The sequence below is a fragment of the Nipponia nippon genome, unplaced genomic scaffold (genome assembly GCF_047370975.1).
Source record: "Nipponia nippon isolate SJK-2023a ecotype South Korea unplaced genomic scaffold, ASM4737097v1 scaffold_2, whole genome shotgun sequence".
Classification (NCBI taxonomy): domain Eukaryota; kingdom Metazoa; phylum Chordata; class Aves; order Pelecaniformes; family Threskiornithidae; genus Nipponia; species Nipponia nippon.
In genome coordinates, this window is record NW_028262336.1 from 112,093,693 (window position 1) to 112,109,932 (window position 16,240).

A 16,240-nucleotide genomic window follows, 5' to 3' on the forward strand; every position below is an offset into this window, starting at 1 on the left:
AATTATCTGAAGAGATACTTGGTGTTTCCTGGTAAGAAAATTGAATCATACCCTCATTCCCAGATGGAGTCCTTGACAATTAAAGTTCTTTGCTGCTCCCATACTTTCTGCACGTCTTGTCCAGATACAGAACTGGAGATTTCAGTGCTTTCGTTTAGCTGCTTTTCAGAAGATCTCAATCCATTCCCTTTGCTTGAGAGAATTTCATGTTGCATCAAAAAAATCTCTCTTTTCCACCTGGTCTACTCTAGACCACTTCTGTATTACCCCGTATCATACGTACCTTTTAGACAGATAGCACTCAAACATTTTCACAGGGCATCTAGCTGGATCAGACGTGTTTTCAATTTGTTCAAATACTGGTTCATCATCTTCATGTTTCCTTTTTCCAGTAGTAATTTTATCTTTAAGAAGAAAATCAACAATATCCAAGCCATAATTTGAAGTTATTTTATATTTTTCAGTAAACACCCCAGAGTGGGCAGCCCACCAAGCACTGCAATGCAGTCACCACAGCTATGCCTATCTGCAAACTGGAAATGCAACCTACAGCCACAACAAAGTCGCAGCATTTAGCATGGAGACCAGTGGGCTCAAAGGGATCATTTAACACTGAGACCCTGTAGTCTCCACGGACCACACACTCCAATTAGAGATCCGGGAGCTGAGAGCTGCTAAACTTTACGCAAAGGCAGACCTCTGGCTCCTGGCAAGGTGCCCAGATATCCCTCAGAGGAGCGCAATGTGGATGCTCCTGCAATACTTATTTTGGAATTGCATATTACCTTCACTATCAGCTCTGCACAGGGAAGACACTTGATATCGAAGACAAGCTTTGCTTTCCATTGTCAGAGGATTTTTTTTCCACTGTCTAAAAACAGTGCCAAAAGAAAGTCTTAAGTGCTGCTCCACTGTTTTCAGGCCAAAATATTTAGTGTTAAAGTAGAAGAGAGTATTCAGCAGAGCAACCGGTGAATGTGATCCTAGCTGTTTAATCCTCCAAAGGTAATCTTCTTCAACTCGAGAGAATATTGATCCTTCAAAAAAAGAATATTAGAGAAAATACAATGGATTAGCCCATAAGCTGTCCAGGTGCAAAAGAATCAAGTGTCTGTTTACTGTAAAATTTAACAAAATGCTCATGACAGAAGCCTCTAACAAGCATATTTAATTATATGTCCACACCCTCAAAACCACCTCTTAAAGACACAGACACTGTTTCAGGAAGAGGCAGTCAATGGGAAATATCAATATAGGCAATTTCACACAGAACATGTTTCTGTTTAATTACAACAGTATTGCTGACATACAGCTCCCTCATGTTATTACAGAAAAACAAATGTTCGGGGGGCTAATATTAATCACGTCATAAAAAGTGTATTTTTCAGTTCATTTTATTCTGCTCAGGCAAGGCCTCCAAATAGCTATACCTTCTTCTTTCTTATTGCTAATGGATACCTCATTTGGAAAGCACTCCTGGGCCATATCAGGGTATAGGGAGGGCCCTATACAGAGGCTCTCCAGAGCTACACAGAGAAAAGCCCCAGTATCAAGCAGAGAGAAGAAAGGGGCTGGTAAGGACAAGCCCTCACTCGAGAGAGGATTGAGAGAAAGATGGAAGAACAGTGGATTCTGCAGTTCAGCACCACCATCAATCTGCTGGGGAAAATTCCCATTTTCTCCATGAACTGATGATCCTCCTGAGCAGAAGGCCCATAGCAGAGAGTCCTCCCAATCCAGCTGAGAAGGACTAAAATACACAGCTTGTTAGCCCTACCCACACATAGTCCAGCGCCTGCCTGCTTCCCATCTGGGAAAAAAAAAAGGGCAAAAAATAAACTCGGCTCAGGTAAAAAGTACAGGTCAAAGAGCAGCTGCTTATTCTTTCTCTCCTAAAAATAGATAGTCAATTTAAGATTAAGAGGCGGTGGCAAAATCAACTGTTGCAGCATGGATTACCAAGAAACAAGACAATAACGACAGGTAGAGTCTTAATTGAACTCCTGGATGACATCGTTATGATTTTTAATCAATTATTATCGCAATGCATAAAATGTTTGTATATATCTACATGCTTAAGAATACAGAACTATTAAGAGATGAAAACCATACATGACCAAAAAGAAAATTACCATCTGGAAGTATGCTTGGTTGCCAACTTCTAAGGATTTTATTTAATTCCTGTTCAAACGTCTGGTAAATTGGATCAATAAATATGTTGTCTTTTCGATTACTTCCATATAAATACTACAGAAAAGAGAGAGACAGACAATATTTACAATTCCAGATTAGAACAAATCCTGTGCTATAGGGTTCTTTTTCACTACAATGCTTGCACTTTTAGAAAAAAACAGTACCTAAAAATAAAGCAATGACACTTATCCAATATTTAGCAGTTAAAGGTTACCTCCAATAAAACATACATTGTAAATTTCTAACTGGATACGAATCATAGGTTAATTACAACTCTAACATTTTTCTCTAATTTTTTTTGTGTGCAGCATTGTATCAGTGAATGAGGAGTCATTTAAAAAACCAAACAACTAATTTATCTTTTCCTCCACCTAGTTCTTCAAAGAAAAAAAAAAACATTTAGCAAGAACTTACTATTTTAAACGTGAACTCTGGACACTAACAAAAGCATCTTCAACACAGAAGTGGGAGCAAAAATAAACCCCATGTATTTGTGGTAATGATACGCAGCAGTGTGGGAAAAATGACAGGATGGTGCAAGGTGCCTGCCTATTCTGCAATCTAATTATCTTAACCCTGTGGACCTTACTGACAGAAACTCTTTTGAATCTTTACCAAGAATTAATGGCTGAGGGCTATACTAGTATTTGACATTATCCTCTCTGGAGACATTTCTAAAAAATGGAGGATTGGCTTCTTAAATTTTCCACTTCAGCGTTATCTTTGCGTGAACAAGCCTGTTGTTGGTGAATACAATAAAAGTGACAGACACACAAAAATGTACTCACTTCTGGAAATGGCATCTATTTCTGTACACATACTTGAAATAACATTAAACACAGCACTCATTTATACTACGCGGTTCAGCATATCTTGACTTCCTTATCTTTGCACTTCGTTTTATAAGGAAAAATGAATGAATACACTTCCTAGAAGTCTTCAACACAATATCTTCATTTAGATAACTATTTTTACGATATGTTCAACCAATTCTTCAAAGCACAATATTCCCCAAAATGTGCCTGTTTCTACATATATCGGTTTCGATTTCATAAAGCAATTCTAAACCAGACAATACAGCTTACTGTAAGCTTCATGAGGTTTGCCCCTCTGTTGCCTGGCTCATTTTTCCTCCATGAATTTTCTTTTTCTCTGGTTTGCATTAAACGCTCACACTGAACGCTGGCAGTGAAACTGAAATCGAACTGAAAACTGGTTCAAAACCAATTCCTACACAAGCCTGTGAGAACTCAACTAAAACTATTTCTGTTTCCTGGTTCAGAATAAGTGTTTGGCTAAACCCTGACATCCCCGGTAGAAACCTGTGAAGCACCCCGGACCATTAGCACCACAGGGTCTACAGAAGAATGATGTTGTGTTGCAGTCTCCCCCATTACACAATACCCAATAGGAGTCTTCAAACGTCCATTTCCACACCATAACACTGTGCTCTGCTACTCTACAAGCTCTAGAGGGGGCAGGGTTAGCATACACAGTTTCTGTCCGAGATGAGCTCTACTGAAACTGCAGAGACTGGGAAGGAACCCGACATACCTCTGAGTCCCACAGTGGAGAACAGGCTGAATCACTGCCCGCAGCACCTTCAGGCAAACATCTCCCAAGCTCCATCAGTCTGAATTTTGTCCAAACCACCCCATTATTACATGTGCAAAAAACCAACAACAACAAAAAAAATCCCCAATCTGCACCGGGACAAAGAATGAAGGCCATGATGCAGCAGGGGAGCGAGACAGGCTAATACCTTCTTCTACGTGAACCCTTTCCACTAGATGACTGCCTGACCATGCAACAACCTTTACTTTTAAGTGTGATATTTTTCAGAACCAGTACTTCAGAGTTATCAAAATAATTATTGAACCATTTCTGGCTGGACGCAGAACAATTTCAGCTGCAAATGAACCTGAACTGAGAAAACGTATCGGTTTGACACTGGGACTAGTTTGCTAGAACAGATTTTCCAAGTGCTTCCTTTAAGAAAAACAGTTATTTTACAAAGTCAGAAAAACAACTTAAGACTTGAAGACTCCTGAGCACTTCCCCTGTGCTCAAACCGTAACACACCCAGGAGGAAAAACCTGAGCCCATACATAGCCACAGTGAGTGCAGTAATTCTGGTGGAGGGGGGAAAGTGCTGTTTTTCTAACCTATGGCTTACACATTCTCCTCCCTTGAAGAGAGAAACTTACTCTAAGTTAGCAAAATATTGCTGATCTTTGGCACAACTTTATCCTTAAATGGCATAATTTAATCTCCTCTGAGCCCCTGAGTTAAACAGAGCCAATAATTTTATGCAGTAGCAGACAATTTATTCTCTTTCAGGAGTATACATGTCACGGTTGTCAGATGGGAAGAAGGACTAAGAAAATACTAGAGGCCAATGGAGTTCTGTTGCATGTTGCGACAACTACATTGCATTTAGTGTACCACTAACGTGTTTAAAGCCGTTTCTTCAGAAGGGTAACACATACCCATATACGTACAATTTGCCATTAGCACACAGATGTTGGCTGCAGCCCTTGACAGCTCACATGCTTACATGTTTCTGTCCCTCACGTGCTGTCTGCCTTTCTGAAATGCAGACTCTTCAGAACAAGGTGCATCTTCCTACTAGTCTGAATAGCAGAGGTACAATTGGGCCAATGAAATGGGGCTGTTAACATCACCTGAATTAAATACTGGACACTAAGTATAAGCAATAATTATGGTAACATAATTTGTTATTATGTTGTTCCTCTAATGTTCCAGCGTTGTGTATGTGTATTAGGGCTCATAATAATTGTGTTGTGCCACACAAACTTTGGTTCTTATGAGCTAAAAAAAAAAAAAAAAAAAAAAGTGTTTTACACATAACTACCTTTCACAGTAGACAAGATAGACAATGTCAAAGGCACAAAGAGAAAGGTGAAAAGAGAAAAGATATTAGTTGAGTTTCATTTTATAAACACATAGCTCACTCTATGTATTGTTTATCAGCTCAATATGAGTATTTTCAATTCAACAGAAAGATACAGAGAGACAGCAGATCATGCAAGTGCAGTGACAGAAAGCTAGCTGAATTTGAAACATGCTTTGTAGCAATACTGACTAAAATGCCAAACAATGAATGCTTACTTCTCAAATTTCAACCATGAGGGAAAGATATCAACTAATTCCTTCATTTTGCATACTCTCGATACAGAAGAATTAGTGGAGTACTATTTATTTTAAGATTTTGATTAAAAGATTTGATTCAAGTCCACCTTAAGTATAAAAAAGTTTAAGCAGGATTGCAAAGCCTGTGAACACCTTGCTTTCCACATATGCATTTTTTTACCGCCTTTTAACTTGAATGAAATTTTCTGTGTTCTCAGCTCTGAACACGACTTATTTTATCTGTGATTTGCCTTCTGTACCAAAAATAAAGACATCATCTGCTTAGAAGATAATTAGAAAAGCTATTCCACAGCTTATTGAGTAATATGTTATTGCCTTCGCATACAATACATCTAAACTGACTCCCTTTCGCTTTGAAATACAATGTAATTGCAATTTGGGGGCAGGGGCGTGTGCGTGTAAGACAGTAAATATAACAGAGTTTCCTACACTCTACAAAAAAGCCTGACCGCCCACAGTCTGCATTATTCAGTAAATTAGACTCTCCCCAAAAGACACTTCAAATAGCTTGTTTCCGCTGTACGCTAGGTAACTGAATTAGTAAAACCTTTACAGATTATTCCTTGTTTCATTCTGCTTTTACATTAAGCCATCTTTAGCAAATAAAATTAAGCACAGCATTTGGAAAAATTATGCCATTTTAGACTGCAAATTCCTTGCTTTAACACAGCAAGAAGCTTAAAATTATTACAATATACCAGTTTACATCTGAGTTTTCAGGATGGGTCTGCAAACACACTTTCTGTACAGACAGCTTTCTACAATGTGATCTACACAGCGGACTCTGTGTTCCAGATCATAGCCATTATATTAAGACTAGCTCCTAGCCAATAAATCCACATTATCTCCATTCTTCCCCTGAAATGGGTTGGAGTCAAATCAGCAGCTCTGCTTCCCATCTCTACAGCCTCTACTAACCTCCTGAATCCCAAGACACAGATAATAGATGCTGTCAGGTGCATAGTTCTCTCCATTTGGCCTTCGAATTTCGTTGACAAAATGTGTCAACCCATAGTTTAACTCAGCTGAAGTATGTGATAACAGATCTTCCTTTAATTTCACAGACTTTGCTGTAAAATAAAGAAAAAAATGCTACATTATACAACAGTATTATTACATGGTAGGGGTGGGATAGGGTATTTTTGTACTGGAGAGCAGGAAACCGGCTTGATGTCCTCTCCACTAACCAACGAATGAGTCAAACCATATTAAGTAGTTAAAATGTTAGGTCTATATTAAAATAAACAAGGCTACCACAGTAAAGACTAATTAATCCAACGCAGTATCACCCACTGATGAATGTACTGTCATGCACAGCTGAGGATGACACAGAAGTGGCCCAAGATGCTGAAGTGAACACAGTGCTGTAGAGAGACCTTCAGGGGAAATGGCAGTTTCCAAAGACCCATCACCATAATGCACGGGTGCCAAGATGCATGTGGGAGCTGAAGAACAGCAGGAGTAGCAGCAATTCCCCTTTTCCCTCACGGTACAAATGTACACACAGAAGAGTGCTGCAGAAAGAGCAGCAAGGCTCCATGGGAGTGAAGGCCACCTCGTGTCAGAGCTCCACAGCTAGGTAATGCCAGCCTCAGACGAAGGCTTTGTCTTTCCAGGACAAAGAGTAGGTTGCGCCTCCCTTGCAATTTAGAAGTCCAGAAAAGATGTGAACTCCAAGGCAAGTTAGGATATGAGGAAAAACAGGATACAAACAAAAAAAAAAAAAAAAATCAAAATGGTCATGGGAAGTCAGAAGAGGCCAAAGGTGCTGTCCTGGCTTGCACAAGAACTGTAAGACCCAGCATTTTGAACCAAGTAGGGAAATCTAGGGAAAAAAGTTTGGCAACTCTGTGGTAAAATAATCCCAGTCCCTATGGGAACACTAGGGACATGTGAAAACTTCTACTAAAAATTCCAGCTGAAAATCAGACTCGTACAGCAATTCTCCCTACCAAATAAGAATCTGGATGCCAGATTTTTGGAAATACTTACTTGATTTCAGTTCCTCTAATTCTGGAAGCTCTTCATCTAAATGCCGAGACTTTACCCAGTGCTTCCATGCATTTACACCATATGCGTATTTGAATGGAAAACTACACTCTGAGTTTTCAGAGCTGTCATCACGAGACTGGTATTCTGACACCGCTTTCCTCTTCAACCCCTGCCATTGAAACACAGTGGTTAACACTGCCGACAGCCGCTGACAGCAATTAACACAGCAGCTGGGCAGAATAAGCAAGCTGCAGGCCAAATCACACTGTTCAGTGTAAAGAAACACGTGCTTCATTCAGTAGGTAGTTTCTGTGTTGAACATACTTCTAAGGACAGTATTTACTTAAGCTGATAGATGTTTCTATTTTGCCCTTCAAACTGGTTCCTAACACAGACAGAATAATTTTTGATAATGGAGTTGCTGTATTATCATATTAAGCAACAACCACATGATGCACCAAATAATTCAGTGCATTTATAGGATTTCATTGTGTTAATGCGCAGTAAGTTAATGGTGCTACAAATCTGTGTCAGAAGTTCAACTTCTAGGCTCAAGTGAACCCATCAATGGAAAAGCCAGGATTGGTCCCAAATTAAAGCATGTCCTGCAGTGGATATGTGGATAATGTCCAGTGAACAACAACAACAGTTTAGACTCCAAATTTAAAACTAGAAAGACACATTTATTCTTGAAAAGTTTTACTAGAAGTTGGCTGGGTTTTTTTTTAAAGCTGTGATACCCGGTGCAGTTATTGCAACAAAACCATTTCAGCTTTGTGCCAGGCACCAGAAACCATTTCCCGTTAGTTTCCTTCTAAATAAAAGATATGGCTAATTGATTTGCAATGTCTAAACTAAGATTTTTAGCTGAAAATAAAATCTGGGAAAATTACAAGCAAATAAAAAAAAATTTTTTTAACTATTTTATATAGGAGATGCTATAGCTCCGTATAAGCCATGGTCATGCCAGCATTCTTCCATTTCACTATCAAATTAAACCAAGACAGCTTTGTTCAAAGTAGAAGGTAGAAAAGCATTACCAAGAGTACGGTAAGTTATACACACTAGCACATTACATTAACAGTTCTGCCAGTGTGAAGCAAAAATGGGATCAGAATTTAGAAATCACACTCCTATTAAATCCAACAGTTAACTGCAACAGACATAGGACTGAAATAATTTTATTATTTGAAATATATCAATTTACATCAGAAAGATAGGATATTAGGTATGAATAGGCAGTAACACTTTAGAGCAGTACGAGAACTGAAAATGTTTGACTTTTTTTAATAGCATGACACAGTTACCTTCTTTTTGGACCGAGGCCTTGGCTGTTCCTCGTATTCTTCCCCAAAAACAGGAGGCAACAAAAACTCGTTTTCTGTATCAAGTTCCTCAGTTGCTGAAAATACAGTAATAGAAACCTATTTCTAAACAACTTTTGAATAACATTGGTTTGAAAAAAACAATGAACTACATCAGTGTGCATTAAAATAAGGGGTCCACAAAAGCACACATATAAACATGACCGAAGACTGGATTTCGGTAAGAAGAAATAAACCTATTCTTATTTTGAGAGTAACGCAAATCTATCAAAATGTTTATTTCTAAATAAATTGTAAAGGACATAATGCTCAACACTTTCAAGCACTATCTCAAGTCACTAAGGCAGCATTTCTTACTATGGACCCTTACACAATTTTCCTGCCTTGGCATTCTTTGGTATTAAGAAGCTTAAGTTATGGCGAGAATGAGCAGCTATGAGTGGAAAAAATACAAATTAACTTACTACATGCACTTTTGTTCATGTGTTTCCATCATTTCTATTCATGTTTTATATTTTATATAGCACATTATACTTGGTTAAAAACATTAAGAATTAGAATGTAAATTCTTCCAGAGAAACTGGTTTTAGTCTGTATTTAGACAAGTGGCGGAGGTCTAGCTCATGATGGGTATTACAGTAATTTTGGTAAACATATATGGTAATATGTCAAAATACTATTTACTTAACATTTCAGGGGTAGGATGAAGGACTATTTCAGGCAACACAGTGGAATGAGACAACATATGAATGGATTTAATGTTGCAAATTCCACCTTTATTTACTTTACTGGAGATGGCTCATCCCTCATTTAGCCATCAAACAATGTCTTCATTCAAAACTGAATGCTCTTCTGATAGTTAGTCTGACTCGATCACCTTACTACTCAAGACACCATTCAAACTGGTCCAGATGAAATAGCACTCACATGCAAATATTTAAGAACTCTGCCCCAGACTAAACACCAGTCCTTCTCCTGCTACCACAAAGAATCTTATCTCAGAAGCACTCCAGTGTAATTAATATCTACTACAAACTGCTATTACTTACTCTTCCACTTTGATTATTTTTGTCTTTCATGGTTTTTCTTTCTCATGTACCAAGACTCACTTACAAAGAGTTAAAAATCTAGTATGCATCTGGCTAATTAACTTCCTAAGACTAAGGTCAGACTAATCCCTACACTTGATCTTTAAATTTAAATACAGCAAACTGAAAAACCCAGTCTGGGCATCTAGTGCAGGTATCTATGGCACAAGGCAAAAGGAGACTCTCAACATCAGATACAGAAGCTATCCAGGGGAGACACGAGAGTTTCATGTCCAAGAGAAGCTATGCCAAGGGAGACAGTAGCTACAGCCAGGAGCTTTCTTGGATCTTGGATTGATTAGGACGTGGTATAAGGAAACAGACACTGTTGCCTGCATTCTGTAGAGTGGTAGAAATTTTAATACATAAAACCAAGACCCCCTTTCAAGAAAGGTCTCAAAGTAGTGATTTCCCTGCTAATTCAAATAACGCTACCTTTTTCAAATACAGGTATGGACATTAACAAGATACTAAAAGGTAACACAAGTGACGTGCAGCATACCAGCTTCTACTTTTCTAACAAACTTGAGTGGGAAATCTACCCCTTTGTCATTTCTGCTCTAAACCACCACTTCCCATGGAAACACCTGGTGACTGAAGAATGCATTCATTATTGTTTTCCATGACACATGCCATCTGAGTCTTTGAGCCTTTAAAATAGCTTTCCTAAATCCATGTCCAAAACCAAGTGATGCAGCCAAGTTCATTTGTGAAAGGTTAATTCCCCCTTTTCTTTGCATTCTGTTTCAAATACTGTGTTTAGAAAGATGGAGGAACTAATTCAGAAGTCCCCAGTCTTGCAAAGACATGGTGAAGTTTTACGTAACAGTCAGTCAAGTGTATCTTGCAAGCAAATAAAGCGCCTCTGAAAGGATGATGAAACAAAGTACAATGGTTGCCCACATGTATATTTCACAATACTTATTAAAATGACAGAAAAAATACCTCTTGGAAAGTCTATTTCAATATCAAGGTCTGGTTCATACGGAACATCAGGCAAGCTTGTCCGTGCCTCTGTTTCTGAGTTTAGTAGATTTGACTCAACTATCACACCTGTTAAAAAAAAAAAAAAAAAAAGGAAGAACTCTTGTTATTTTAACCAACACATGGATTAGTCAAAACAGGGCAGATTTAGAACATTAGAAGCTGAGTGGTTCTAAAGCTGCTTGTTCTGCTCATCCCCATCCTAGGTTTTGTTGTTCTTGGGATCTCAGATTTACTTCTCCATTCTGAGTTCTTTCAAACAGAGAAGATACTTACTAGCCCACCTGTCCTTCTTCATTAAGATGAGTCAGCCAAGCATGTGTATAAAAAAAAAAATCAAATACAGGCAAATCTGGATCATATCAACCAATCACAGAATTCAAACAAGCCTGACAAACCTAACTATCTATTTTTCTACGTGATTCTGCCCACAACAGAACAGACTTTCAAGTCTGTGAAAGAGATCCTACAAAAGCAAACAAGGCAGGCAGGGAGAAACAAACGCTTGACCTCTTTCCAACTTCTAGCAAAGACAGATTTCTCCAAATTCAGTTCTCTGTAAACGAGCAAGCCCTGATCCCATACATCTACTCGTTCAGCTAGCTGTACTTAGCAAAAGAGAGCAAGGAATTGCAACCAACAACCTTGCAGCACTACTAGAAACATCCAGCTTTAGTGAGGGAATGGCAACAGTTTGGAAAACAATAAGCCTCCTGGGACTACAGCATCATTGGCCTCCTACATACCAGGCCCAAAGCATAAGTTCATGTCATTTATCAACATCCTTTGAGACATCTGTCGAAAGAGCTTGGAAAAAACCCAAAATTTCACCTGAGTCATGGCAAAACCTTAAAATCTAGTTTTTGGAAGAGAAGGTAAATTCTCCTGGGAAGATACAGAAGAGACTTGAGGATTTTGGCAGACAGAGCCAGGAAAGAGGGGCAAAGAGGTATGCATACTGTGAAAATATCATTACAGGATATGCGGGATTTTTTGATCTTCAGCTGTAAAGTTGTCCCAGACAGTACTCTCCTTTTAGGTGAGCTGGTGGGATGACAAGCCATTTCAGCATCACAACCCCAACGATCTATTAGCTGATGCATTACGATCTTCAAAGAGATGATACTTGCAGGTCAGGATCAATCAAGAGCAAAAGCACCATTAGGTCACCTGGTTTTGTTGACCACAGTTCCAGTTGTGAAACGTATGTTTCTTGTAGTTTTAACAGTCCCCTCTTCCCCACCCACAACATAAAATGTGCCTAGTAACGTGTTATCACAAAGAGATCAGACCCCTGTCATATCCCACCTTGTTCAGAAAAAGTTGTGTTCACACCTGTAAGACACAGCTATGAAGACTGCTTTCCCTAACCTTTTGACTTGAGTTTTTCTGGGAGGAAGAATAGATTGGTTTTGGCTTGTTTTGAGTTATGCTGAGAAGAAAACGTGCATGCAATCCTGGATGACTGCTTGCCATCAGCCAGGGAGCTGGTTCAAGCAAAGGGAATGCCTGCATTTTTAAAGACAAAGGTCTGGTACAGCACACACCAAAGTCACATAACAGACTTCAGAAAGTTTTCTGTATTTCAAATGTGCTAAAATGATCTTTAAAAATATTTAAATAATTAAGATTTCAACTTAATATAAGAACTCAATAATAGCACTGTTGTACTCGAAGAAACTTTCTCTACAATAAAAAAACCCCAACCCTTCTCTTGATTCACACACCCCCACACATACAACCAGCACTCCAGAGAGTCAAAAACTCAGCAGGAAACTCACTGGCCACATCAGAACCTTCAGCTTTTCCATCATGTTCAGGTACCACCCCCGACAAGTTCAGTAGCTCAGTTTCCAGAGGATTTGAGGGCACTTTTCCCCTCAGCTCGTCTATTGCTGCAAGGATTTTCTCACTGCTATCCAGAGTAGTGGGCAAGAAAACTGGAACTGGCACCTATGCAGACAGGGAGGAAGAGATAATTAGAAAAGAAAAAATGCTGCAACAAAGCATCAACAGCAGTCAACACAGAAACAGACTCTACACCCCTATTCTAAAAGACAGAGTTAATACAGATTAAAAACATATCACTTCAGTGTAGGCTAACAAAAAATGTTGACAGGTTAAAAAAGTAAACATAAATGATTGAGAACAGAAGGGAAAGCAGGAAAGGATACAGAAAAAAATTAAATATGACAAAATATAGTGGGTCAAAGTAAGAACAGAAGGGACTTTGGAGCTTCAAACCTGTCTGACTATAACTTCAGACTACCAGTTTGGACAAATCAGCATCCTGTTTTAGTGGATTGCTTGTGAAACACGGAATTTTAGGAATTCAGGTTTTTTTCCACCATTTGGATGAGATTTCGTACATAAGTGATAACAAATTTAACTTAAGAGTTATTTTCTTTTGCTGGCACAAGGTTAATTATTTTTGCTTTTCTTCCTTCTGTTTATCCCACTCTGCCATCTTTCCCCAACACGATCTTTCAGTTTCTCCATTACCAGAACAAATCTTGCTGTTTAATGCTTATTCAGCAAACTCAAAGGCATCACTCAGAATTGTTCCTAAAATGTTCGGCAGCACAAGATTTTCACATTCAAAGCAGGCAGATAGGTCCTAAAGGACAATCAGGAAATTAAGTGCCACTGTCAGATTTCTAATGCTTTTTCAATAAATAGTGCCACAGCATCCTGCAATCCTTTAGATGGACCAGAATGAGAACAGTCAACAATACAAAGTGGTCCCACACATGCGTGTGAATGGATGCCAATTTAAAAAATGAAGCTGAGATGTCACTTACAGGAACAGGAACCATTGCAGGAACAGGAACATTTTGACTATACATGTTCATAGGCACCGGAACATAGACAGGTACAGGAATAGGCACTGGGACATACTCTTTTTTCCAATCATCTTCTATTAAAAGAAAAAAGAAAAAGGCAAACACTGCCAGGTACTTAAATATATTTTACACCTGCAGTTTAGGGAAAAAAATCAGAATATTTGCAATATGTTCCAAGACATTAACAGTTAAAAATATCTGCAGTGAAGAAATGAGTAGTTCCAGTACAGTTCAAGAGTTACCTGTCTGACAAGATTTTGTCTGCATATGAGGTTTGCAGTATGTGGCTTTCGTCATTGTCAAAGGCTTGCAAAGAACTGCCTTGTTCTTCATTTCTCTGTTAGGTGTTGGAGAAGGTGGCGGTGCTGAGCCCTACAGACAAGCAAATAAAAGAGGGCGTGCTTTTACACCACACTGATTTCAACACAAAGTTCTTGATTTAATGTATCAGTTGATACTTTTCATATATGAGATACCGAAGAGAAAGCTCGCAACAGCACAACAAAACAGCACCAACTATTATTCTTTAATTACAAGCTATTCTACATTTCTCGTAATGAGCTGCCACTGCCAGGAATGTAACATCGCTGTATCTTGCTCAAGGCTAGCACTTTGATTAACAACTTCTGGCTCATTTCCCCCCCCCCCCCCCCTTTTTTTTTTTAAAGGTACTCTTAAGATACTCTTTTTTTACATTCTTGTTTAAATGAAATTGCAATTTAAGCGATTTTATAACTTGAAAAATAATTTTAGCTGTAAAAAGAATTCACTGTAAGTAGCATAACAAACTTTTGGCTCAAGGTCTAACCTTCTTGTAATATGTTATAATCCAAAGATCACATTTTTTTTTAAAACGTATTTCTAAATAAAATATCTCTAAACAATTTTTTAATACCCTAAAGCATGAACTTCGAGCTCCCCCTGCCGGCTCTACAATAGTGACAACAAACACTCGGGAACATCACATAATGCTCAAACTGCACCCTTACGATCATCAGATAAAAAAACTTCTTGTTCCAGACATGGTTTTTGTCCCCTAACACCTGTTTTAGAACTTGATTTAAGAAACAGACTGTCACTTTTATTTGGTCATATGTAGTAAGACTAACCCCACATATCCTTTTAAGTATTGAAAGAAAGTCAAGTCATAAGAACAGCACTAGACTTTATTTAACAGGCGTGCACTTTCTAAAATATATTAAAAAGTATCGCATATAGCTTTTATATGATCTTTAAAAATTTATGGACTGAATTAACATCATGAAACATAAAACACTAGATGTTTTTAACATGACAGTTTAGCTTGCCTGATGTCTCTAGTTACCTAAGCAATCTTATTTTCTTTGTTTTTAATAAGTATATTTTATAATGTCATCTACTTTCACTTAAAATCTAAGATTTACCTTACAGAAGACTATTTGCATTAAAAAGTCAATGAGTCAATTTTTTTGTGGAAAGACAGGCAGTTCTGAGATCTTCCATGCGACAAACAAATTAAACCAAAACTAAGTTCCAAACAAAATACACTAAGCTAACTGAAAAAATTATTAATAATACTGTTGACAAGCTGACAAAAACTGAAACTCAAAATGAAGGCTGCTGCTCCATTGATGATCCCCACCCTCCCAGACAGCGATTCTGCAAAAGGTTACGCTTCCCTACTCTGTCACCTGCAGCAAAGTCAATCAGACCTTGAGCACCAATTATTCTACTCTTGGGAAGTATAATTTAAGATCTGAAGCTTTATTTTCAGCCTTTCAAAGCTGAAATACAACCTTAATATTCTAATCAACCAGTGAAATTCTCTTCCCTTTCTACACTCAATAAATACACCTCTTCAGTCTAAACATGTGAATAAGAGAGACATAGTTTGTGGATAAACTTTTAAGCAACACTTAGATGCACTATAGATGTAAAATACATGGCTGACGATTTGGTTTCCAAGACGACATCAAAAAGACAAAATATGAACATTTAACAACTTAATTTCAATTACTGATGTGAAAAAGACTAAAAAACTCCATAAATTTAGCTTAGCATCATTCAAAGATACTGATTTGTTTTGGTTTTTAATAGCATCCCTTTAAGCCACCAGGGTCTCATATTTTAAATACATCTAATTATATTATATACACGTTAAATATATGTACTTACTGTTATTTTTGTTCGGGGGGTTTGACAGCCCTGATCTAAAAATGTAAGAAAACATTTTTAGAATTTTTTTCCCCTTTTTCAGAATCAAAGCAAACTTCGGTAAGCAACTCAGACAACATCTATCATCAGGATAACATTAAATTAATGGCATTGATTAGTACTGTATCGCAGGTGAGAACTGCATGCAGGACTTCTCGTTCATAGGCACCTCACTACTCCAGCACTGAACCTTACACAAAGGCAAACGCTAAATCAATGCTCCATCCAGATGTGAATATGGCTTCTTTCAGAAAAGTAAATACCAAAATGTTCAAACATGAAAATAGCCATACAAACAAGTTGTGCTGCTATAATTACATAAATTAAAAGGCTGATTTACTTGAACTCTTCCTGACTTGCTATTTAAACCACATAAACATGCACTCAGCCCCCACCAGCAAATTTACATGGTTACCTATTGCCAACAGGAGGGGGGAAAAAAAACCCC

General features: G+C 38.1%; 1 protein-coding gene across 10 annotated transcripts in view; it reads right to left on the minus strand.

Annotated features, from left to right (window-relative positions):
* Window positions 1-16,240, minus strand: part of ZMYM2 (zinc finger MYM-type containing 2) — a 99,080-nt gene that overhangs the window by 9,583 nt on the left and 73,257 nt on the right. For 9 of the 10 annotated variants that reach the window (XM_087756712.1, XM_087756703.1, XM_087756708.1 and 6 more), the window contains 11 exons: window positions 15,754-15,788; window positions 13,842-13,971; window positions 13,558-13,673; window positions 12,538-12,709; window positions 10,718-10,825; window positions 8,667-8,761; window positions 7,360-7,528; window positions 6,286-6,437; window positions 2,133-2,247; window positions 786-1,037; window positions 284-404 (listed from right to left, as the gene is read on the minus strand). In XM_087756712.1, the coding sequence (XP_087612838.1) occupies window positions 284-404; window positions 786-1,037; window positions 2,133-2,247; window positions 6,286-6,437; window positions 7,360-7,528; window positions 8,667-8,761; window positions 10,718-10,825; window positions 12,538-12,709; window positions 13,558-13,673; window positions 13,842-13,971; window positions 15,754-15,788 (1,465 nt within the window). The remainder of the gene's footprint in view (window positions 1-283; window positions 405-785; window positions 1,038-2,132; window positions 2,248-6,285; window positions 6,438-7,359; window positions 7,529-8,666; window positions 8,762-10,717; window positions 10,826-12,537; window positions 12,710-13,557; window positions 13,674-13,841; window positions 13,972-15,753; window positions 15,789-16,240) is intronic. The other variant, XM_087756709.1, reaches the window with a different exon arrangement.